The 23,928-nt window shown below is 45.6% G+C and overlaps 1 protein-coding gene across 4 annotated transcripts; it reads right to left on the bottom strand.

The window, feature by feature from the left end:
- Nucleotides 1-467: 467 nt before the first annotated feature.
- Nucleotides 468-22,001, bottom strand: LOC106567908 (nuclear pore complex protein Nup98-Nup96). Of its 4 annotated transcripts, none has more exons than XM_014137789.2 (33): nucleotides 21,802-22,001; nucleotides 20,273-20,379; nucleotides 19,997-20,095; nucleotides 19,275-19,322; nucleotides 18,516-18,701; nucleotides 16,484-16,626; nucleotides 16,114-16,221; nucleotides 15,355-15,541; nucleotides 15,070-15,248; nucleotides 14,828-14,971; nucleotides 14,600-14,735; nucleotides 14,381-14,473; nucleotides 14,050-14,190; nucleotides 13,516-13,837; nucleotides 13,148-13,267; nucleotides 12,912-13,065; nucleotides 12,619-12,820; nucleotides 12,389-12,527; nucleotides 11,975-12,152; nucleotides 11,737-11,892; nucleotides 10,065-10,295; nucleotides 9,842-9,971; nucleotides 9,169-9,434; nucleotides 8,698-8,879; nucleotides 8,312-8,544; nucleotides 7,891-8,157; nucleotides 6,187-6,344; nucleotides 4,269-4,552; nucleotides 3,894-4,115; nucleotides 3,263-3,504; nucleotides 3,004-3,158; nucleotides 2,610-2,721; nucleotides 468-1,946 (listed from the first exon to the last, which is right to left on the bottom strand). In XM_014137789.2, the coding sequence occupies exons 2-33, from the start codon at nucleotides 20,349-20,351 to the stop codon at nucleotides 1,759-1,761; spliced, it is 5,484 nt and encodes a 1,827-aa protein (XP_013993264.2). In that variant the 5' UTR covers nucleotides 20,352-20,379; nucleotides 21,802-22,001; the 3' UTR covers nucleotides 468-1,758. The 4 variants fall into 4 exon arrangements, with proteins under 4 accessions (XP_013993264.2, XP_013993265.2, XP_013993266.2 ...); XM_014137790.2 differs by having other exon boundaries at nucleotides 14,600-14,732; XM_014137791.2 differs by lacking the exon at nucleotides 19,275-19,322.
- Between the last annotated feature and the right edge of the window lie 1,927 nt (nucleotides 22,002-23,928).

Genomic DNA, 23,928 nt, shown 5'->3' with positions numbered 1-23,928 from the left:
TGAAGCAACTCTGAAGAGCAACGTGATGGTGCGTAGCCTACCTTGAGGCGTTGGCAAATGTTAAAACAAGGTTTTTAAAAATGCATCATTGAGGAAGGGCAGGTGATGTGAATAATTTCAATGTAATGGTAGCCAAAAGCTGCTTGTACCGTGGACACACAGCAAGTAGCCTAATTAACGGATTTTTTTTTAAATGTATGAAATGTATGCATTCACTACTGTAAGTCGCTCTGGATAAGAGCGTCTGCTAAATGACTAAAATGTAAAAATGTAATGGTTCCACTCAGCAACCCTGGTCATTGAGAGATATATATATAAACGTATGCAAGGAACATCTTCAGAAAATCAAGCATTATAAAAACGCATTAAGCCTATTCAAAAAACAAAAGTAAATGCTGATGCTGCCTTATGCAGACTAACAGACATGCCATACTGTACTATAGCCTAAAGGAGAACGGATGCATTAATTCAGGACAAACATTTTATTCAGACTTTAATAAAAACGTTATCATTATCACCGTCATCACAATCATGCACAGTAACGGCGGCAACAGATGTCCGGAGACCCTCCTCGTGAAAGGCACTGTGCGCGAGGGGAGCGGTCTCCCGCCAAACAAACATACATACTGCGGCAGCACACACCAAACAATAACTACATACCTCAGTTTCACTTGAAACATCAAAAAACAGAAAACCCGAGGGTAATGGAGATTGAGAAAATGGAGGGTGTGTGAGTGAAGGAGAGACCACCCCAAGGAATTGTAAATTATATTTAAAATATGATATTTTTAATCAAACTCCTTGCAAGGACCACAAAAAAAAATAAAAATGGCTGATTACAAAAAAATAATAAACATAGCTCTGGTAATCCCCCATACAATAGAAATATGAAACCATATATTTGAGATATGGAATCTAACTATCTCCATTCCAATAGAATCACACTCTGGTTTTCACCCCCAAAAAATAAAATACAAAAATAGAAGTTTATCCAATCTCATTTTACATTCTCTCTCTTTTGGTATGCAAAAACAAGAGTTGTTCACTTCAAGCCAGCTGTTTGTACAAGATTACATCACTAAAATGAGTCTCCATTTTAAGCTAGATAGATCTTCCCTATGTATACACATATTGAGAGCTCATCAGGTGAGCGCAATTCCACACACTAACAAAATCCTGGTAAACAATCTTTACTATATTAAACTTTCCATTTCCATGGGGATGTAGGAGTCAAACAAACACGTAGTTTGCATACAGTATTTATACTGGAAACGGATCAATTGCAGGATGACGGCGTTAACACACGAGCCAGTGAGTGAGTGTCCCTTTAAACAGGGTCAAAGGTTGGGAGAAGAGAGCTCTTATCAGGATGGTTCAGCAGTTCAATATTTAAATGCACATCATACACACATCTCAGGCCTCCTAAGTACAAAAAAGCTATACAAAAACATAATAATGAAAGAAAACAACTTGCAAGTCATTCATTTCCAAACACACACACACACACACGGAGGAATGCTTCATCCAATTATCTTGTGCCATTTTCTTCAGGAGAAACCAAAGCCCCAAAGGAGCATGGGATACACTGCAAGTTCTTCGCTGCCTTCTCAACCAAACTTCCCCTCCCATCTCAATCAACCCCAGTAGTCCTACTAAACAGTGCCAGATAGTCCCCTCCTACCCCCACTGTTCTCATTGGCTCCCAACAAACTACCTCAGTTCCTATTGGGCGGGGGCTGAAGGTTCGGGGGCAGGTCATTAGCTGACGATGAGCTGTCTCAGGTATGATTGGGTGAGGCTGCGGAGCTCCTCGAGGGCATAGTCCTCAGGCATGGGCAGACGGCCGATGTGGGGCGCTAGCTGGGACAAGGGGATCTCGCCACCCTCACCACCCTGCTGCAGACTCAACACCACACGCAGGATGTTAGCCACGCGCTTGGCCATCTCTGGAGACAGGAGAGAGAAGAGGTTTAGGTAGGTCTCGGAACACACCTATAGTCCAGCTTCTCTAGACCGAGATTGTATCTCAGTCTAGCAGTATAACAGTAGCCCACGTTCAACTTATTTACCGACACTTTTCCCACTAGAGGGTATAGCCGTGATTGGTGGACTGTTTGGATAAATAATGCGTCATTTGCGCCGCCGAGCAGTGCCCAGGACAGAATGTCAATGTCTACGCCCACACGCTCCATTCTACTTCCTGTCTGTGGCAGCATGGTGCCCATATTACGAAGCTGATTAGCTAGGACAAACAGGTGTAAAACAGACAGGTGTGTGCACAAAGCAAGAACACAACATGGAATCCATGTTTGGTTTTGATTTGTATTTAATTCATTCTTGGGCACCGCAAACAATTATTTCCTAATCAGAACTGTCTATTGATAGCAGATATAGGCTCGGACATGGGAAAAGTGACGACAAACAGGTGCAGGCCGACAAATAACTCGTAAGGTGGGTATATGTTATAAGACTAGACCAGAGTTCCATTCAGGTCTAGAAACTGGGCTAGGTCAGACAGGACAACGTAGAACATTAAAATTAACGTTACATATATAGATCTGTCCTAGGAAAGATCCCTCTGATTGGAGCAGACGGCTCCATCTCCTCACCTGATTGGGCGAGGCGGTCCTTAGCGGTGGAGCAGGGGAGGAGCTCTATCCTGCTGCAGAGTGATGTCACCTCGGTGTGTAGACGTTCCAGCTTATAACCAGCACCGTCCATCTGAACACACACGGAGAGTGAGACCGAGAACGACAGAGACCCATTACATACAAACGTCATGCGTCAATATGAAGCATCCATGGAGCGCCAACACACGCACCCTCCCACCCACATCCTTCCATTAAAAAAACCCATACAGCCTCAATGTGTTCCAGACCATAGCCACCATTGTCCTTCAGTATATGACAGAGACTGATAGATAGATAATCAGGAGATTAGCAGCATAGCTAATTGGCTAACATAATCAACTGTAATGGAGTCAACAATGCCAGACAGATGTACCTGTTGTATGGCGTGTAAGGTCTGTATGACTCTGATGTAGTCCAGGTAGACTCTGCCTGCCGTGTCCCAGTCCTGGATCACAGCACTGCGCTCTGGAACAGCCAGCCCCTCCAAGAACTCCAACAGGTACTCATGGTTATCATTAATGATACAGTCTACAGGGGAAACATATATACATGTTGAATAGGGTTAGAGGTGTGTGTGTGTGTGTGTGTGTGTGTGTGTGTGTGTGTGTGTGTGTGTGTGTGCGTATACACACCTGAGGCCAGGTGTTGTATGACCAGCCTGTGGCAGAGGTTCCAGTGGCCTGCTCTGTACAGGTGCAGGGCCTCTCTGTGTCTGTCTGTCTCTCTTCTGGCTCTAGTAGCTTTGGCCAGGTGGAGCCACTGTTCTGGGATCAGTAGTCTTTCTGTGAGGAAGCGCTCTTTCTGGGCAGACTCCTCCGTCTCCAGCAGAGGGCAGTGGAGCTGGAGCATCTCCCTCACCGCACGCTCACGGAGCCTGGAGAGAGGACATGTTAGCAGGTTTAACTTAATACAACTTTCCATGTTATAAGTATTCCAACAGGGCTTGCTCACGTAGTAATGTGTAAGCTTGCCTGAGACTATTACATCCGTTAGCTACCCCAGCACAGAGGGATAACACATTACAGACGAGTCACAGTTGGAATTGGAACCCAGCTGGTCACAGTAGCACTTGTGAGAGATTATGATAAACCGTGTTCAGCCTATCGGTCCATCCAGGGCATCTGCTGAGGGCACTGACCCTCAAATCCTCCTCAAATCCTCCTGCGACTAATCAATTTAAACTTCGTCATGATTCATGTTAAAGTTGAGAGTGTGAAGTCTCTTCCTGTGTGTATGTTGTAAGGTGTGTGTTGCGGTACGTACATGTCCTCAGATATGTGCAGCAGTACATAGATTGCCATGTCCCAGAGGCCAGCGCTCTCCAGCTGGGCAGCGTAGCTGGTGTGTATGAGGCCCTGACGGGCGGGGCTCAGGTGTGTGTAGTGCAGCGCCTGCAGGACCGACCACAGGTGCCAGCTCAGACGGTAGTCCAGACGCTCCCATGTCACCGTCAGCGGGTCCAACAACTCCTGCAGGCTGTAGTGTCTGGGAGGGAGGGAGAGGCGTCACTTATCATTTAAACCCCACTCTAGCGGCACTTCACTTTTATTCTGTTAAATCTGCTTGAGAATGGAAGTGTAGGATTAATTCTAACCTATTTTGAGAAACCTATGCAGTGTGTTGTGGGAAATGTAGTACCTGTCGCTGTATAGTTTGAGCAGGTGGAAACAGATGTCGTAGAGTGGCCGTTTAGACTCTTCTTCCTCCATGTCCAGCGGGTCTGATTGGCCGAGGTAGGGGGGCAGGGGGGCGCAGGCGTACTTCTGACCCTCTGCAGAGCCCTGGAAGGCGGCTTCGTACTTGGCCAGGGCGTCAGCGATGGAGGCGGTGGGAGGCAGCATGTACCAAAGGTGGACCGCCAAACAACGCTTCCAGTCCAGCTCTGAACACACATTCACCACACAGTCTGTAGACTGCCACACCTAGAGAGACAAGTACATACAGCTCAGAAAACATTTAGCACTTATGTACAGTACTAGTCAAAAGTTTAGACACCTAATCACTCAAGGGTTTTTATTTTTTACCATTTTCTACATTGTAAATTAATAGCGAAGACATCAAAACTATGAAATAACACATATGGAATCATGTAGTAACCAAATATATATTTTATATTTGAGATTCTTCAAAGTAGCCACCCTTTGCCTATGACAGCTTTGCACACTCCTGGCATTCTCTCAACCAGCTTCATGAGGTAGTCACCTGGAATGCATTTCAATTAACAGGTGTGCCTTGTTAAAAATTAATTTGCAGAATGTATTTCCTTCTTAATGCATTTGCGCCAATCAGTAGTGTTGTGACAATGTAGTTGTGGTATACAAACGGTTGTCTTTTACCAAATAGGGCTAAGTCCAAAATATGGCAAGAACAGCTCAAATAACCAAAGAGAAACGACAGTCCATCATTACTAAGACATGAAGGTCAGTCAATCCGGAACATTTCAAGAACTTCAAGACGTTTCTTCAAGTGCAGTCTCAAAAACCATCAAGCGCTAAGATGAAACTGGCTCTCATGAGGACTGTCACAGGAAAGGAAGACCCAGAGTTACCTCTGCTGCAGAGGATAAGTTCATTAGAGTTAACTGCACCTCAGATTGCAGCCCAAATAAATGCTTCAGAGTTCAAGTAACAGACACATCTCAACAGCAACTGTTCAGAGGAGACTGCGTGAACCAGGCCTTCATGGTCGAATTGCTGCAAAGAAACCACTACTAAAGGACACCAATAAGAAGAGACATGCTCGGGCCAAGAAACACGAGCTATGGACATTAGACTGGTGGAAATCTGTCATTTGTTCTGAGGAGTTAAAATTTGAGATTTTTGGTTCCAACCGCCTTGTCTTTGAGACGCAGAGTAGGTGAACGGATGATCTCTGCATGTGTGGTTCCCACCGTGAAGCATGGAGGAGGTGTGATGGTGAGGGGGGTGCGTCGCTGGTGACACTGTCTGTGATTTATTTCAAATTCAAGGCACACTTAACCAGCATGGCTACCTGAGCATTTTGCAGCGATACACCATCCCATCTGGTTTGCACTTAGTGGGACTGTCATTTGTTTTTCAACAGGACAATGACCCAACACACCTCCAGGCTGTGTAAGGGTTATTTGACCAAGAAGGGCAGTATTAGAGTGCTGCAGCAGATGACCTGGTCTCCACAATCACCCGACCTCAACCCAATTGAGATGGTTTGGGATGAGTTGGACCGCAGAGTGAAGGAAAAGCAGCCAGCAAGTGCTCAGCATATGTGGGAACACCTTCAAGACTGTTAGAAAAGAATTCCAGGTGAAGCTGGTAAAGAAAATGTCAAGAGTGTGCAAAGCTGTCATCAAGGCAAAGGGTGGCTATTTGAAGAATCTCAAATATAGAATATATTTTTGGTTACTACATGATTCCATGTGTGTATTTCATAGTTTTCATGTCTTCACTATTATTATACAATGTAGAAAATAGTAGAAATAAAGAAAAAGTATGTGGATTGCAAAACCTACACACATCAACATAGCACAAAGGATAACCCAGTTAATAACCCAGCTGCATGCGCACACGCGGTTACTTACAGGTTTCCCGGCGAGCAGGGCGAAGATGCGTAGCCTCTCCTCCTGCAGGAATGAGTCCGTCTGCATTCTGTTCCAGTCTCCAAGCTGCAGCGCCAGCAGCTCCCGGCCGTACTGAGAGCCCACCGCCTGGGACAGCAGCAGGGAGAGGCGGTGGTCCCCTACACACACACACACACACACACAGGTTAAAGACATCTTAATGAGATCCTACAGCCTGGCCCCAACTCATTTGTGACGCCCCTGGGGCCTTATTTATAACCGTTACGTAAATTTCACACTAAATATCTGCGTGTGCCATTTCTGAAAAGAGAACGCACACTCACAAAAAGAGATTTCTGAAGTCGGCGCACGTCATCCATACGCATGTTTCCAGTTATAAATCAGATCAGTTTTAAAACTGTGCATGTGTGAACAAGCATTATAACTGCGCCTGAATAATGCCCATCATTCACCTTTTATGGTGACGACAACACCCATATTTGCTGTATACTTTGGAAGTACTGGAATTAGACCAAGACAGTGTGTGTATATGTATAAAGGAAATATCAATGGCGAATTTGATCAAATGTCTTGAGGTATTGGCAGAGCTTTCCCCCCCCATTAACATTTGCTGTATCTGACAGTTTCTGAAACACAAAAACAACTGCAAATACAATGTTTTGTATTTACTTTCTCCCGAACCGAAACATGCTGCACTGCCCCCAAATTCTGAATAACTATACTGACATTTTTAAATGTATTTTTAAAATACAGTAGGCCCACTTACAGTGGTTGTCTACACACTTCAATGCAAAAGATCAACTGTCTGTTCATCTGTATGTTATAAACCACACACCTTTTAGGATGCATAGAGCAAAAACTTGAAATTATAATAGCCTATCTAATAGGCCCAATTAAAACGAGATGCTCATGGTAATTTGTTGTATGGCTTCTTCGGGAATATGAACTCATCATGGCCAGAAAAGGCACAAATGGTTATGATATATGTATTGTTTATAAATGAAATATTGTCTAGGCTACTGGAGAAATTTGACATTACAGAATTCAGACGTAGCCTACAAATGTCATTGGAAAAGGTGAACCGTCTGTTCTACCGTTAAACTGCTCTTCAGATCGGATCACATAGAGCAAAATACTTGAAATAGTGGTAGCTTATTAAATGACAGATGGGACGAATAGTAGTCCATCCTAACTTGTTGGATGCGTATAGGCTATTTCACGAGTATGAAACCATCACAGTCAGAAAAGCTGAGGAATTTATTCTGCAATGATCATGGACATGAAAGAAATCAGAAATAGATTTCAAATTATTTTAGAATGCAAAGAAAATAAATTGTTTTTGGATCTTCTCAACAACAGAAAATGAATAAGGCATCATATACTCCCTATTTGCATAATGCAATTCTGCAACCCCCAGAAACTGTGTACGCATGGTCTACAGTGTGCGAGAGGATAAGCACATTCTCACGTTAAGTTATTATAAATGCAATTTTCATGAAAAACATGCGTGCACCAGTTTGGGGCATATTCTGTGTGTAGGCAACATTTCTAAATGAGGCCCCAGGTCTGCAGCAGGCTTTACCTTCGCACCCCTCATCTATCCATCCATTCATTCCCTTTTCTTCCTGATCTCTGTCCCCCTTCCTCTCTTACCAATCCCCTCAAACTGCGATCTCCCCCAACTCCAATCCCCCCTTTCCTCACCACTCTTCTGAGCCAGCCTGCAGGCGTCACTGATGCAGTGTCCAGTGAGGTAGCTGAAGATGGCCTCCACGTGTCCTCCCGCCTGGCTCAGGCCCACCTCCTGCTCGATCCTCTGGGTGGCGCTGCGGGACAGCCAGGCTGAGAAGCTCCTCCTTCTCTCCAGCTGCTGCAGGTAGCCGCTGGTACCAGGCTCTGGCTCTGTCGTACCCAGCCGACCCCACAGGGCCTCACACAGAGTCCACACCAGAGCCCAGTGAGCCAGGACCGCTACAGGGAGAGGATAGCATTAGCAAGCATATAGTTATATCTGAACTCATTGAGCCAGCAGTGGGAGAGAGAATTAAAACAGAGGTAGCAGGGGTGATGTTAGAATCATAGGGAAGCCATCTACCATTGTGTATCAGAGGGTTGCATAGCTTACCGTCTCCGGCACCAGCCTCCTGGTTGAGGTCTGTGATCCACTCCACGTACTCGTGCAAGGCGGCCACCCCACTCTGGGGCTGGATGAAGGGGCAGGCCCCCTCTGTACTGATGGTGCTGTGCTTCAGGCCGATCTCCAGGGGACGCTGGTACACCGCCTGGCTCTCCTCACTGTCCCGCGGCTCCAGACCAACCACCTGCTCGATCACCACCTTGAACGGACTGTCTGAGAGTCTGTAGGGGGAGGGGAAAGAGGAGTTTAGGGTTCAGTTTCTACCACCCATAACAAGGTCAAGCACTGCTCTGATAGAGTAAGTCTGGATCCCATTCTGACACTCCTACAGCATTGTGTAGATGACAGTGGTCTGGTGTTTGTCTGTTACTCACTGTTTGCGCTTGGCAGGTTTAGGCAGGAATCCAAAACCTCCAGCTCCTGTGTCTCCTTGGTCCTGCTCCTTGTCCCCAGCCCCACTCAGCCTGTCTCCACAGTGGACCAGAGTCCAGCCTGGACCCCAGCCAACCCGGAACGACCGGCCCGTGAACAGAGCTGCATCCATCAGCAGACGGCCCTGGGTGGAGGGAATGTGTTGATTACGTTGACTAGATGATTTAAAACTGCCCGTACTGTACAGCTATGTTCACACATATGAAAACCACAGTGGATTCATTGAAATGATCCAACAAATCTCCATGTTCTCTCCATGTACCTCTGTACTGTATGTATCCCTGTGTGTTCACTCTACTGTACTGTCAGATATTTAAACTCTTAACTATCAAATGTATCATGATGTAGGATGAAGTGTCTAGAAAGACACCGGAAAAATAAATGAATACTACTAGTAGTATAGTTATCATTACCTTCCCCAGTGTGACTGAGTTCTCTGGGGCTACAGGGCCCCCCAGGCGTCGAGCCCCCACCGTCCGAACAGTGGTCTCTGCCGCTGGGGCCGGCAGCAGGAAAGAGGGCCCCAGCGAGGGCCAGGGGGAGAGCCGCGAGGGCTCAGGAACCACAGCGGAAGGCCGAGACATGGACAGCCTCCCGGGAATGCCCCCCCCAAAGGGCACGTCAGGGAGCTGAGGGAAGAGACCTGCCCCGCTGAAACGAGTCTGCAGGAGACCACCGACTGGAGAAAGAGAGCAAGAGAGATCGATGAGCATTTATAATAGCAATAAGGCACCTCAGGGGTTTGTGGTATATGGCCAATATATTTATACACTGTTCTTAAGCACGACGCATTACGGAGTGCCTGGACACAGCCCTTAGCCGTGGTATATTGGCCATATACAACAAACCCCTGAGGTGCCTTATTGCTATTATAAATGGGTTACCAACGTAATTAGACCAGTAAAAATAAATGTTTTATCATACCCGTGGTATACGGTATACCACAGCTGTCAGCCAATCAGCATTCAGGGCTCGAACCAGCCAGTTTATAATAGCATTTAAGACATGTTAGGGTCTCTGAGTGAAGGATGGGTGACTGTGTGTGAGGGCAGAAATCATGGTTAGGGCTGTGTGTGACACACTTACTGGAGGGCCTGCCCTGAGTGCCAGGCAGGAGGATGCGAGGGGAGGCCCTGTCTAGAGAGCTCTTCATCCCTCCCTGCTCCAGGAACATGTCACCATCATCATCCTCAGCAAACAGAGATGCCTTCATGATCTGAGAGAAGAGAAACACAAATCACAAACACATTGAGGACTCCTTTAGCCTCAACAAACAGGTAGAATGTGAGGGTGTACAGTAGTATCTTACCTGGAGAGTGTGAGGGTTGATTCCCAGCGAGGAGGCGATCTGACTGGATGCAGAGACAAGGTTGTGTTCTGTGGGGGTCACAGTGCCCAGCCGACTGCCCTTCTCCTCCCCCATGCCGCTCTCCCCCTCCTCCTCCCCCAACATGCTCTCCCCTGGGGCATCCTGGGTAATGTCGGCCATGTCACTGTCCACCTCAGACATGCGGCTCAGCAGCTCCAGCACCGCCGTGGACTGGACACACAGAGCGAATGGACACAGGATACACACACAGCAGGGAAAGTGCAACCAAACACACACAGTAAGGTGACACACACCGAGAGACACACAGACAAAATCAGTTTAGTGTAAATAAATCAAAATGGTCAGCATACACAAGTCAGACAGACCAGCAAAGTCTGATCTTTAATCCGTTTATTTATCAGATCAAATACAAGATATCACAGATGTATATAGGAGCATGTTTTACATAATAAAATCATTCATAGCTTGACTCAATAATACCCCAAGAGTAGATGTTGTAGCTTCTTAAACCCTCAACCAGAAAGAAGACCTAACCCTGAATATATTCTGCAGGACTGGCAGTTTACGAAGAATTGGAGGTTATCGCACATCACTCATTATCTTTGGTCATCATCTCAAAGCTTGTTTCAAAGAGAAACTAAATATTCATAACAACAAAGAATCAAAAATACATTGTGTAGATTCTTATGAGATACAACCATGATCAATTTGAGGTTTTCTGAAGTTATATTTGATTTTAAAACACATAACAATGGAAGGAACAGTTGGCAAAATACAAACATTTTACAATATAATACAGATTTAATTTAAGAAATCTTAAAATCTTACAAACAAACTCTACTTCTGAGTAAAGACTACACTTCAAACATTTCCTTAAAAAGGGGAAATCTGCAGTTGGTACATCCATTTTAGACTTTGAAAGTAATGATATATACCCATTGATTCTTGAAAAATATAACACAGATGCCTCATGAGCATAGTTTAACTGTCATACACCATCACCACCCAAAATATAAGCTTGTGTTACTCCTTTGTTTGAAAACAATGTAAATTTAAACAAACTGTATAGCCTCAAAACATGGTTAAAACTACAATTTCAATATCATGGATGGTCAGTCCCTGTATCCATAGCGCTGCCCATGAGTTTGGGAGTGGTTACATTTCTCCCGCCCCATCCCTTAGCTGTTTACCAAATCAGTGGCGGGGTGGCGCTTTGTTATTGTTCGAACTGCAGATTGCTGGTTAGATTTTCGTATCTAGCCTTCCCCACACCTCCACTGATAAACAGATAATGTGGGGTGTCCCATCTGATCAGTCGCTATACTCTACAGCCCATCCAACTGATGTCAGACCAATGTTTAGCAGCCTTATTTGGGGTGCAGAGATCACCAACACCATCGAGGGCTACCAAACTTAAAACCTTTCCATAGAAACCTATTGAATACAACCCATAATAGTAGTGGTGAAACAGCTGAGATCTAGGCAGAGGACCCCACACACTGCATGTGGCTGTAATGGTAGTGGAAAGGAAACGGCTTCAATTCAGATCATGTATATTTAGGTTGTATATTGACTAAGGCCATCCAGGTGATGTAGAGAGCAGTGGGTGTGACTGTCAGTGTGGGTGGGCGAGCTGTGCTGCTCCGTCTACCTGAGCCTGTGGCGCCACCTGCTTCTGGGAGGGAGGAAGCTGCTGCAGCCCCGGGGGAAGTGTTGTGGCTGTCTTCAGCTTCTTGGGGTCCACTTTGAGAGGCACTTCCTCATCCTCGTCAGAGTCCAGCAGGCCGTACTTAGAGAAGTGGGCCACCTGCAGACAGAGAGAGATGGGTTACAGACATTGGAAGGGAGATATGGAGACACACCTTTCGTATGCGTCTAGGCATGCTTACTTCAAACACCCAGGAGCCGGTCTCGGGGCGGTACTCAAGGAAGCGGGCGCCCTGTTTGCGTGAGGCGTTCTCCAGGCGGCCCTCGTAGTTCATCTCAGACAGACGCTCAGGGTTCTTTATCTGAGTACAAGTGGTCTTATCATTAGGCCACACCCCATCCAGAGTCACCTCCGCTCGCCTGGCAGAGGAGAGGAGTGAGGGAAAAAGAGGTATAAAATAACATGGGGTAGTAAAGAGGTGAGAGGTAAAGGATGAGAAAGAGAATATCAACTTGAGTTACGTCTCAGCTGTGATCACTATCAGAATATGTTGAATCAGTGTATGACTTCTGTGATGAAATTACAAGGAAACTGATAACGACATTGTCCCCAGTGTGAAGGGTAGTAAGTTTCCCTGTCACATCCTGTCACTGACCTGTTGAGCCCCTCCCCCTCAGCAGGCTTGTTCTTGTCGTCGGGGTAGACGATGACCTCTTTGCGTCTGAAGTGAACAATCTCATCCAGGTTCAGCCCCGTCACATTCACCTCACCATGGAAAAACACTGAGCCGTAACCTGAGAGCCAATCAGAGAGTAGAGCAGTGAGCTACCGACCAATTATTTCCCCAGAGCTGTTTCCACCCGACCAATTAAGAGAATCGTTTACCTTTTCTGCCCACGGTGAAGTTCTCCACCACACACACGCCGTTCTCGTCCACCATCTTGGCCAGCTCGTCCATGGCGGGGATGGTATAGTAGCCCACACGGCACAGAACGATACCTGCAGGGTGTGGGGGAACCTCCTGCACCTCCTCCTCTCGCTCCTCCTGTATGGAGTCCTCTCCCAGCGATATGTCCTCGCTGCTCACCTGGAATCAGAACACTCATGTCAAACCTCAAAAGTAGAGCACTATATGAGAAGCACAGCCAAAAGAAGTCTACTCTGTTCTATCAGCTCACCTCCAGGCCATTCCTGCCCCTGGCCCCCACCCTATGGGCGTTAAGCTCTGAGATGGTGTCCTGCAGGCTGGGCTTGGTGTAGAACTTGTTGATCTCCAGGTCATCCCCTCCCTCCACCACCTCCCTCACATAATCATCCTCATCCACACTGGCACTGTAGGGGGGTGGGACATGGTTCAGCAACAAACATCACACAGATCAATATCCCTGACGGTGTGTGTGGGCGCGTGTCTGACCTGAGTCCGTTGAGGGGGTACTCCGGTGGAGAGGCCAGGTCATCTGTGTCTCTGTTGATTGGGCTGCTGTACAGGCTGCTGCCATTCAGGTTCTTCAGCACCAGCTTCTTGATGCTCTTCCTGGTTTACAACACCACAGAGAAACACACAGATCAGATACCATACACCAACATCACTGTCAGAAGACAGACAGAAGCAAATAGCTGCACCTCATACAAGAGGTTACACAAGAGTTGAAAAGCTAGCGAATACTACAACTTGGTTTTCGGTAAGAAAAACACAACAGAAAACAACTAAAAATCGGTAAATCAGTTGAAACAGAAACATGTGAACTAGCTACAAGCGAATTTCCACAGACGGCCACCTACCTGGGCATGAAGGCTCCATTGGTGAGAGAAGGCTCGTCGTCATCCAGCCCGTCAAACAGCTGAGACTTGGAGGAGCCCGAAGATGTCAGAGCTTTGGGCCGCACACGTGTCGCAGGCCGCGGCGTCAGCTTGTAGTGAGTGGGCGTGGTCAACGCCTTCTGGGCCGCCGGATTGGTGGGCTTTAGACGCTCCTCCTTCTTCTTGGGGTCAGAGAGGGGGTTTCTGAAGAGAGGGGAGTCACCAAAGGGGGAGTAGGCCAGAGCATTGATCTGCTGCTGCAGCACTGCCTGTTGGGCCGCCGCCGCATTAGGGTCCGTCAGCGCTGGGAGGAGAGAGAGAGAATTATAGCTTCACCTAGCCTTCAAGGGCTACTGGAAGTTTCCACCACAGTGTAATGTTATCTAGCCAGTTTCTTCAGTACACTGAAAGAGTAATACAACTAGGTACTAGAGGAAAGTGCTGGAGAATGTGCTTTCACAATCAGCTTGAGACTGGGCAGAGGAGATAGAGGTGGTAGACGGAAGTGGTATTTACCGACGGGCTGTTGTTGTGCTCCAAAGCCCAGAGTGCTGGTTCCTGTGCTGAATCCCTGCGGTCCGAACGCTCCCATTGTTCCCAGAGTGGAACCCAGTGTCTTGTTATTCCCAAAAAGAGACATCTGCCCAGTGCCCACCGCTAACAAAACACAGAACACACTTAGAGAAACATCCACAGGGGAGTACTAATGACTGACAATACAGACTCCGGTAAAACACCCAAACGGGCAGGTGTTTGTTTTTGCTTTTCTTTACATGATGGAAATTTCATGTATTTTTGGTTTCTTTATTATTGTATCCCAGGCCTATGACGCTCTTTCCGTTCATACCTGCTCCAAAGCCGGCTCCCAGTCCAGTCCCCAGTCCTCCTGCTGCCGTCTTGTTCCCAAAGAGGCTTCCGCCAGCAGCAGTGGGCCCAAAACCTTCACACAACACAGAGATAACACGATCACTTAAATGGCCAATACAATTATCTATAGAAGATTTATTTGCAAGTACTAGCCTTTATCACACAGGTGCACTCCAATAAGGGCAGATGATCAACTCACCGAGGTTAGATGGGTTGGTGCCTGTTCCGAGGGTGAGAGCGGATTTGTTGCCGAAGAGGCCGGTGCCTGTGCCAAACGACGAGGCGCTGGTGGTGGTGGCGCCAAACCCTGCAGTCTTATTACCAAACAAGCTCTGCTAGGGACAGAGAGCAGATTAATACACGCCCATCCCACCATGCCTGTACCTAACAACTGTGTAAAAGCCTGCGCAGTCGAGTCTATTAACACCTGTGTGCCGACGTTCCCGAAGGCGGTGTTGGTTTGTCCGAAGAGCCCAGTGCCTGTCCCAAAGCCTGTGGCTGGTGTGGTCTGAGCTGTGTTTCCAAACAATCCCCCTGCCTGGGATGCCGCGGTGCTCCCAAACAGACCCCCCTGGGATGGAGAGAGAGTTACTCTAGTGGAATGGTACAACACAGACAGAGTTAATGTTAGGCGCGTGAGTGTATTAACATGTACGTGTGAGCTCTCACCATGGTGCTGGTTTGTTGGGGCTGGCCCATGGTGCTGGTGTTGCCGAAGGAGAATCCTGTATTGGGTGTGGTTGTGGCCTGACCGAAGGGCTTAAACAGGCTGGCTGCCTGCTGGGCCTGCTGGGGCTGTTGCTGCTGGCCAAACAGACTGCCTGTGGCTGCACCAAACCCACCTGTACCTGGGGACAGGGAGTTAAAACTGTACTATATAATACATTTGTATATATATATATATATATATATATATTTTCTATTGAGCGCTGTCTATGGGCCTATGTGACTTACTGGTGCCGAAGTTGGTTTTGGCCTGGCCGAAGGAGAAGCCTGTGTTGGTGGCTGAGGAGCCGAACAGCCCTGCAGCCCCCGTACTGGGGGTGGCTGCGGCCGCAACCCCAAAGAGACCCCCCGTTGGTGCAGCCATGGGGTTAGTGGGGCCCTTCCTTCCTGCCTGGTAGTCCTCCAACCTCAGCTCCTACACAGAGCAAACACCACACAGGAGAGAGGGTGAGTGAGGCCTGGGCTGCACTGATCCAATCTTGCACTGGCTCCACGCACTGGCTCCACACACACCCTAAAATGACACTCACAAAACCACACATTCACCACATACGCACACACGCATTCAGACAACATAAACACACTTTTACACTCATATGCTGCGGCTACTCTGTTCTATATTTGACTCCTACTATTATCTATCCTGATGCCTAGTCACGTTACCCTGCCTTAATGTTCATATCTACCTGAAATACCTCATACCCCTGCACAGTGATCTGGTACTCCCTGTATATAGCTTAATTATTGTGTATTTTATTCCTCGTGAGATATATATATATATATTTTAAACTGCATTGTTGGGAAGGGCTTGTAAGCAAGCATTTCACAGTAAATGCTACACCTGTTGTATTCTGCGCATGTGACAAATTCAACCTGATTTTGATTCAATACTTTAAAGTGGATTCCTCTCCTCGTCTCTTTCCCTTTCATTTGAACTGATCTAAAAGACAGAGGGCAGCTGAAAGTAACTGCATAATAATGGCCCACCTCCAGTGATTTGTTCTCATACTCCTTCATGGCCGTGATGCACTGGTGCTTGGTGTTAATGCTCGTGGTCACACCCCCTTTCACCATGGTGTCACTTCCTGTTGCAGGCTGAGGAGGACAGAAGAGGACATTCATTGGAATACAAACTCCTTTACTGTATTGTAGCAGGATAAAGTGATTACTCGTACACATTGCAGAGAAAGCTGACCTATGAATTTCTTGAGGATTACAGTAAAGAGTCGCATGACATACAGCAGTAAGTACAGACCTTTTTAGATAAAATAACATTCCATACACAACACTAGACAGAGTCCTAGTACAGTAGTTTGGCCCAGGTGTAATGGGCTAGCCTAGGTCAGGCCAAACTCACATTGAACTTGACAGTGGTGCCTGGCTGAGCGGCTTGCTGAGTGAACCCTGAAGCTCCGAACAGGGAGGCAGATGCCCCTCCGAAGGGGTTGGAGTTGGTCGCCCCAAACAGCCCCCCGCTGCTGGCTGCGCTCGTGCCAAACGCTAGACAAAAAAAAAACATGTTAACGATCTAGCCAGACATCGATAATGATGTAGGACCATGTGACCTGACCAAGATAACTCCTGCCCCTCATGGGTGATCTAAAATCCTTCTGAAATATGAGCAATATACAACATCAAATGCATCTAATCAAAAGAGAAACAAATATAAGGTATTACACATCATGATCTCATTGTATTTCATTGAACACCAGCTGTCACACAATTACTACAACAGACCAGAGCCCTCTATCTACGACAATTTTACAGGCTAAATAGAAGGCACTGGAGTGGCCATAGGAGTGCCACCACAAAATAATCAAAATTTTCAAAACCAGTTCTATTTGCCATTGTTGCATCTATGGAACTCTGAGAAAGGCACAGAATTCTAAGCTTACACTCCATAGACCCAGTCGGTATTAGATAGAACGTCGCGACCCTGCCTGCCTGCGGGGAAAACAACCTGTGGTTACCCCATGGACTCACAGCAAAAACCTGACCTTTTTCAAATGCAATTTTATTTTTTATTGTTGTCTGCTTGTTTTAGTCAATTACTTTTCAACATTGCCTGGTCCCTAGTGTTAAAAAAAACAAACATAATATTGTAGGGCTTCCCTCATGCCCCTTTTCATGACGATGCTAGCAGCCACTTGAGCGAGTGAGCGCTAGCTCGCTACCGACCGGAACATGAAGCCTGACAAAACCAACAAAAACGGACTATACAGCTACAAGTAGTGAGTGGAGTTAAAATCGAACTGTACTAAACAAGTTAAATATCTTACATGTGATGAAATGTTTTCCACATATAGCCTACTTGAACACAGCGTCCCCACATTTTCCACTCTCCCACACCGAATAGCCTGAAGCCACAGGGCTCTTCTTGCAGGCTCCATTTCCCTGAGGAGCATTGCGAACCACAGGTCTGGATTTTTGGCCTGGCTACATGTACATTGAACAACACAGTAGTCAGTGGTGTAAAGTACTTAAGTAAAAATACTTTAAAGTACTAAAGTCACTTTTTGGGGTTATCTGTACTTTACTATTTATATTTTTGCCAACTTTTACTTCACTACATTCCTAAAGAAAATGTACTTTTTACTCCATACATTTTCCCTGACACCCATAAGTACTTGTTACATGTTGACAGGAAAATGGTCCGATTCACAGACTTATCAAGAGAACATCCCTGGTCATCCCTACCTATATTTTGTCACCGTTTATGATGAGTATTTTTGTAAATTGATGTGCACATTCACCGACAGTGTTGGTGGGAATACATTTTCTGAACATCACACGCATCACATAAAATGCTGTTTTTGGATATAAATATGAACACTATCGAACAAAACATACATGTATTGTGTAACATGATGTCCTAGGAGTGTCATCTGATGAAGATTGTCAAAGGTTAGTGCTTCATTTAGCTGTGTTTTGCGTTCTTGTGACATATATCCTTGCTTGGAAAATGGCTGTGTGGTTATTTTTGTCTATGTACTCTCCTAACATAATCTAATGTTTTGCTTTCGCTGTAAAGCCTTTTTGAAATCGGACATTGTGGTTACATTAAGGAGAAGTGTATCTTTAAAATGGTGTAAAATAGTCGTATGTTTGAGAAATTGAAACTATGATATTTTTGCTGTTTTGTATTTCGCGCCATGCTATTTCACTGGCTGTTGAATAGTGTGGGACGGTCAACAATTTGTGGGTGTGGTCGAGGAGAATTCCTTATTAATACGTGAATACCGACTGGGACTACATAGTACACCCAATATGACCACTGTCCTACTGGTCACGGAACATTCCTTTGAATGTGAATGCATGATAGTAGAACTAATCCTATGGTAAACCTGTTTGAACAACCTCAATGCTAGACAGTAAAAATAGACACTGACTGCCAAAGGAGGCTGGTTTGGCGGCTCCGAAAGCATTGCTCTGCTGGGAGAAGAGTCCTCCGCCGCCGCCCGTGTTGGTGCTGCCGAACAGGCTAGTGGACGTGCCGCTGGCCGCGCCAAACCCAAAGCCGCTACTGGTGGACGACGTTACGGGCTGGCTGAACGTACTGGAACCAAACAGGCCACCTGGGGAGGGACACACACCACCTCAAACCAGCTCACACACAGGTCCCTATGGCCAGCTGTAAGGGTGCTCAACTCAAATTCTTGTAGGACCCGAGCTAACGGTTCGGTTTCATGTTCACTGAGGATCCTCTAGAACTGGAGTTGTGCATCCATGATCTGACTAAGCCAGTCAGATGGGCCTTTAGGTCCATCTGAACTAGTTTATGGGAGCCCCTAATCATTTCACTCATCACAAGGAGAGGTGGTCTCAAATAACATGCAGCCCTTCATCACCCTTGTCCCAACTTTTTCTTTCCTCTCACTCAGCACAAATAACCCATGAACTCTCACATATATTACAGACAATAGGGCCATACACAGTGCCACCTGTCTACATGATCACACTCCCTTTAAGAGCAGAATGCAGACTGTGGCTTTGCTCCAAACCAAATACTACATATTGAATATACTTTGTATGTACGGAAACCCCTTTCAAGAGTATAACAGGGACTGTGGGTGCGCAGCCTTTTTGTGTGTGCACAGCCGCCTGTTTAACAGCGGGTCGTGTGTGTGCGCGCGTCAACCCATGCTTACCTCCTCTACCTGCACCAGTTTGGATTTGTTGAGGATTGGCTGTCACCACTTTTGAGAGAGTAAAGCATTACAGGGTGGGGTTAGACACACATATTCAACCACCACATGTCAGTAGCAGCATCAAGGTGGGCACAGAAAACACTCACCATTGTATATTGAATAATAGATTAATGTATAGAGCACATAGTCAGCTCTCTGTCTACTGCGAGTGGCAGTGTGATCATGCAGGTTCACTGTTCAGGCAGACATCACAGTACAAAAGCTAGTCTTAAACATGTTCAACGTCGTACTTTATCAGTGCTATCATATTGACACATGGGAATCCCCCTGAAGCTATGTGGTTAAAATGCCAGTGGGAAATTTCATAATGGAATCTGTAGGTTATGCAAAAGTTATACAAAAGACCTTATGCCACAGACACCTTTCTTCTGTGGCTATTCATTCAAATGAAGAACACGGTCGTCCTGAACCGTCAGCAGAGTTAACCCCTAAACCACTGCAATGGAGAACACTGGCCTGGTTCTAAACCCAGAGCATAGTTGCAGAAACCATACTGCTTTAGGGCCTCAGCAGATTATAGTGAAAAAAGTATTCAGGAAAGCAGCTATAGCCCCTGTACTACAGGATGTTAATTAGAAGAACAGATCTGACATTCGACAGGATTAGGCAGGTACTGAGTTATTAACATGTGTTATAGTCAGGATCAGGGAGATGTGGCAAACCTGGTTTATTCTGCGTCGCCCCAAAGAGTCCTCCAGTGTTGTTGGTTGCCCCAAACGCTGAGGCCCCGAAGCCACCTGTCGTCGCCCCGAAGCCAGTGTCTGCAAACACAGGGTCAACACCACCCCTCTTATAATCCGGAACAATTTAACTTTACTTGAGAGTGAATGCTGAGGCGAAGACATTGATGAGACAAGCAGGAAAGCATAAAGGTACTCAACTTGTCAGGGCATACATTAAAATAAACTGTACACTTGCTTCCTACTGTTGTTACTTACTTTGTTGTCCAAACGTGGATGAAGTCCCAAATCCTCCGGTCCCTCCCCCGAAAGGAGCACCAAATGACTTGTTGAACATCTTCTCCTGCTAGCAGGACTGCATATGTCTGCTCAGCATTTCACAAAATTACAAACTTCAGTTTATATCAGCAGACAAAAATAACTGACAAACATAATTGACAGTAACTAAATACAATTACAGTAATCACGTAAATGTTCTAAGTTACCAAGATCTAGCTGGCTATGTATGATTTTTGGGCATGGAACAAATTAATGAGATACAGTACATTCGTTTTAGGTATTCCAATAGCCAAGAAGAGAGCAGGCTCTGGCTGAACACAGTAGCTGATTTATATCAGCGCGTGAACGACGTTGACATTACAAAAGGCTTTCCATTAGAAGCTAAGGTTTTCTATGAGACAGCCAATTGGCCTGTAAAATGTTTTATTGTTAGACATTAAACTGGTTTTAGCATAACCTGGCCTATATGGCAGTTATAATAACACACATAGCAACACAAAAACGGATTAACGTTAGTTGAGTAATGGAATTGAGAGAAGCAGTGTACAGTAAATTAGTTATGGTGGTGCGAGGTTCCAGAAAACAGGACTAACGTTAGTTCCACTATAATTCCTGTAATGAGAACCTAGTCTAGCTAGCTAACTCAGCTACTGTAACGTTAGTTAACCACCGTCCGCACATGTCAAATTCACTACCTGCCAGTCCTTCAGTTCATTGATATATATTTTTTTAGAGCAAAGGCCAAGAGTCCGTGCAGAAACAGTTGAACTACTTTAGCTAGATTTCGCTAACAAATAGCGCTCACCGCTCGGTTGGCTTGTTAACTAAAGATGTTTTGTTTATTCCATGTTTAACTCTGTGTTGTTGTATGTGTCGAATTGCTATGCTTTATCTTGGCCAGGTCGTAGTTGCAAATGAGAACTTGTTCTCAACTAGCCTACCTGGTTAAATAAAGGTGAAATAAAAAAAGTACGTTTGAAAACCAGCTAGGCGCCAGAATGTGTTCTCTCATCACGCCAAGACAAGGCCTGGCAGACGTCGTTAGTTAACTAGCTGCTAACGCACTACTTACACAGCCTGATATTAAAAGTCTTTAGCCAGTTAATTGCCCACTTCAAAACATTAAGAAAATGATCACACCAACGTCGCACAAGATAAAACCAGATATGACCAGTTTAACCTGCTAACTAACGTTAGTTATAAACATCCGCAAATGTCGCTGGTGAGTCAGAACCGCAAATCTGTTAACGTTGGCTAACAGTTAGCTCACTAATTAGCTAGCTCCTGTTAGCCAACTCTCTCTGGCACGATAACAATCTTTGATATCCAACAAATGTATCTAGGTCGTTCAAGTCTACACTATAGTTAGATATATTGACAACTTTAACAGACCAAAGTTACTAGCTAACTGTTAAAGAACTCATTGCTAGCTAGTTGTGATGTTGTGCTAACTACCTTGATATGTAATCCAGTTGAAAAAGGGATGGAAGGACAATGTTAAAACTCACCGTAAATCCGATTATGTTCAATACAATACGTGTCTTGTGATCCAGTCACAATATGGGTGTAAATAAGGTCGAAGTCTCTAAACTGGAATAGATTGTAATGTTCTTTTTCCGAAACTGCGGCTTTTCGTTGCACAACGAGGAGGGAAACTGCGGTAACGAGGCCAAAATACGTCACGACGCACGGCGGCTACGTTCTGAATATGTCGACGCGCACCAACGTTTTATCGGTCCTAGAATATCTATGGCAAGACTTGAAAATGGTTGTCTAGCAATGATCAACAACCAATTTGACAGAGCTTGAATAATTTTGAAAATAATAATGGGCTAATATTGTACAATCTAGGTGTGCAAAGCTCTTAGAGGCTAACCCAGATAGACTCACAGATGTAATCGTTGCCAAAGGGGATTCTAACATGTATTGGCTCGTGTGTGAATACTTATGTAAATGAGATATTTCTGTATTTCACTTCCAATACATTTGCAAACATTTCTAAAAACACATGTTTTCACTTTGTCATAATGGGATATTATGTGTAGATGACTGAGAAAACAAATCTATTTGATCAATTTTGAATTCAGGTTATAACATAATATCATGTGTAATAAGTCAGGGGTATGAATACTTTCCGAAGGCACTTGATGTACACTATATGACCAAAGGTATGTGGACACCTGCCCGTCAAACATTTAATTCCAAAATCATGGGCATTAATATGGAGTTTGTCCCCCCTTTGCTGCTATAATAGCCTCCACTCTTCTGGGAAGGCTTTCCACTAGATGTTGGAACATTGCTGCAGGGACTAACTTGCATTTAGCCACAAGAGCATTAGTGAGGTCAGACACTGATGTTGGGCGATTAGGCTTGCAGTCAGCGTTCCAATTCATCCCAAAGGAGTTCGATGTGGTTTAGGTCAGGGCTCTGTGCATGCCAGTCAAGTTTTTCCACACCGATCTCAACAAACCATTTATGTATGGACCTCGCTTTGTGCACAGGTGCATTGTCATGCTGAAACAGGAAAGGGCCTTCCCCAAACTGTTGCCACAAAGTCGGGAGCACAGAATTGTCTAGTATGTCATTGTATGGTGTAGTGTTAAGATTTCCCATCACTGGAACTAAGGGGCCTAGCCCGAACCATTAAAAACAACCCCAGCCCATTATTCCTTCTCCACCAAACTTTACAGTTGGCACTATGCATTCGGGCAGGTAGTGTTCTCCTGGCATCCGCCAAACTAAGATTCGTCCGTTGGACTGCCAGATGCTGAAGCGTGATTCATCACTCCAGAGAACGTGTTTCGACTGCTCCAGAGTCTAATGACGACAAGCTTTACACCACTCCAGCCGACACTTGGCATTGTGCATGGTGATCTCTTAGGCTTATGTGTGGCTGCTCGGCCATGGAAACCCATTTCATGAAGCTCCCGACAAACAGTTCTTGTGCTGACGTTGCTTCCAGAGGCAGTTTGGAACTCGGTAGTGAGTGTCGCAAACGAGGACAGAAGATTGTTACTCGCTTCGAGCACTCGGCGCTCCCATTCTGTGAGCTTGTGTGGCCTACCACTTCACTGCTGAGCCGTTGTTGCTCCTAGATGTTTCCACTTCACAATAACAACACTTACAGTTGACCGGGCAGGTCTAGCTGGGCAGAAATGTGACAAACTGACTTGTTGGAAAGGTGGCATCCTATGACGGTGCCACCATGAAAGTCACTGAGCTCTTCAGTAAGGCCCTTCTACTGCCAGTGTTTGTCTATGGAGATTTCGTGGCTGTGTGCTCGATTTTATACACCTGGCAATAACTGGTGTGGCTGAAATAGCCGAATCCACTAATTTGAAAGGGAGTCCACATACTTTTGTATATATAGTGCATATATATTTATAGTCCGGACTCCGACATTGCTCGTCCTAATATTTCTATATTTCTTAATTCCATTATTTTTTATTTTAGATTTCTGTGTATTGTTCTGTATTGTTAGATATTACTGCACTGTTGGAGGTAGGATCACAAGCATTTTGCTGCACCCTTATGCAACCAATACAATTTGATTTGAAAATAGTTATTGGTTAAGTATCTAACTATCTATTTAGCAGTCTTGTGGTTTGGAGGTAAAAGCTGTTCAGGGTCCTGTT

The sequence above is a fragment of the Salmo salar genome, chromosome ssa13 (assembly GCF_905237065.1).
Source record: "Salmo salar chromosome ssa13, Ssal_v3.1, whole genome shotgun sequence".
In the NCBI taxonomy this organism is placed as follows: Eukaryota; Metazoa; Chordata; class Actinopteri; order Salmoniformes; family Salmonidae; genus Salmo; species Salmo salar.
This window is presented reverse-complemented; position numbering and strand designations above follow the sequence as displayed.

Bases quoted from the DNA above. Each gene is read 5' to 3' on its own strand.
- LOC106567908 (XM_014137789.2), bottom strand. From the start codon at position 20,351: ATGTTCAACAAGTCATTTGGTGCTCCTTTCGGGGGAGGGACCGGAGGA. The intron at 15,542-16,113 runs GTGGGCCATTAT...TGCTCTGTGTAG, and splicing joins ATGAGAACAAATCACTGGAG to GAGCTGAGGTTGGAGGACTA. The intron at 8,545-8,697 runs GTGAGTAACAGA...CTCCCCCTACAG, and splicing joins AAACCTGCCAAGCGCAAACA to ACTCTCAGACAGTCCGTTCA.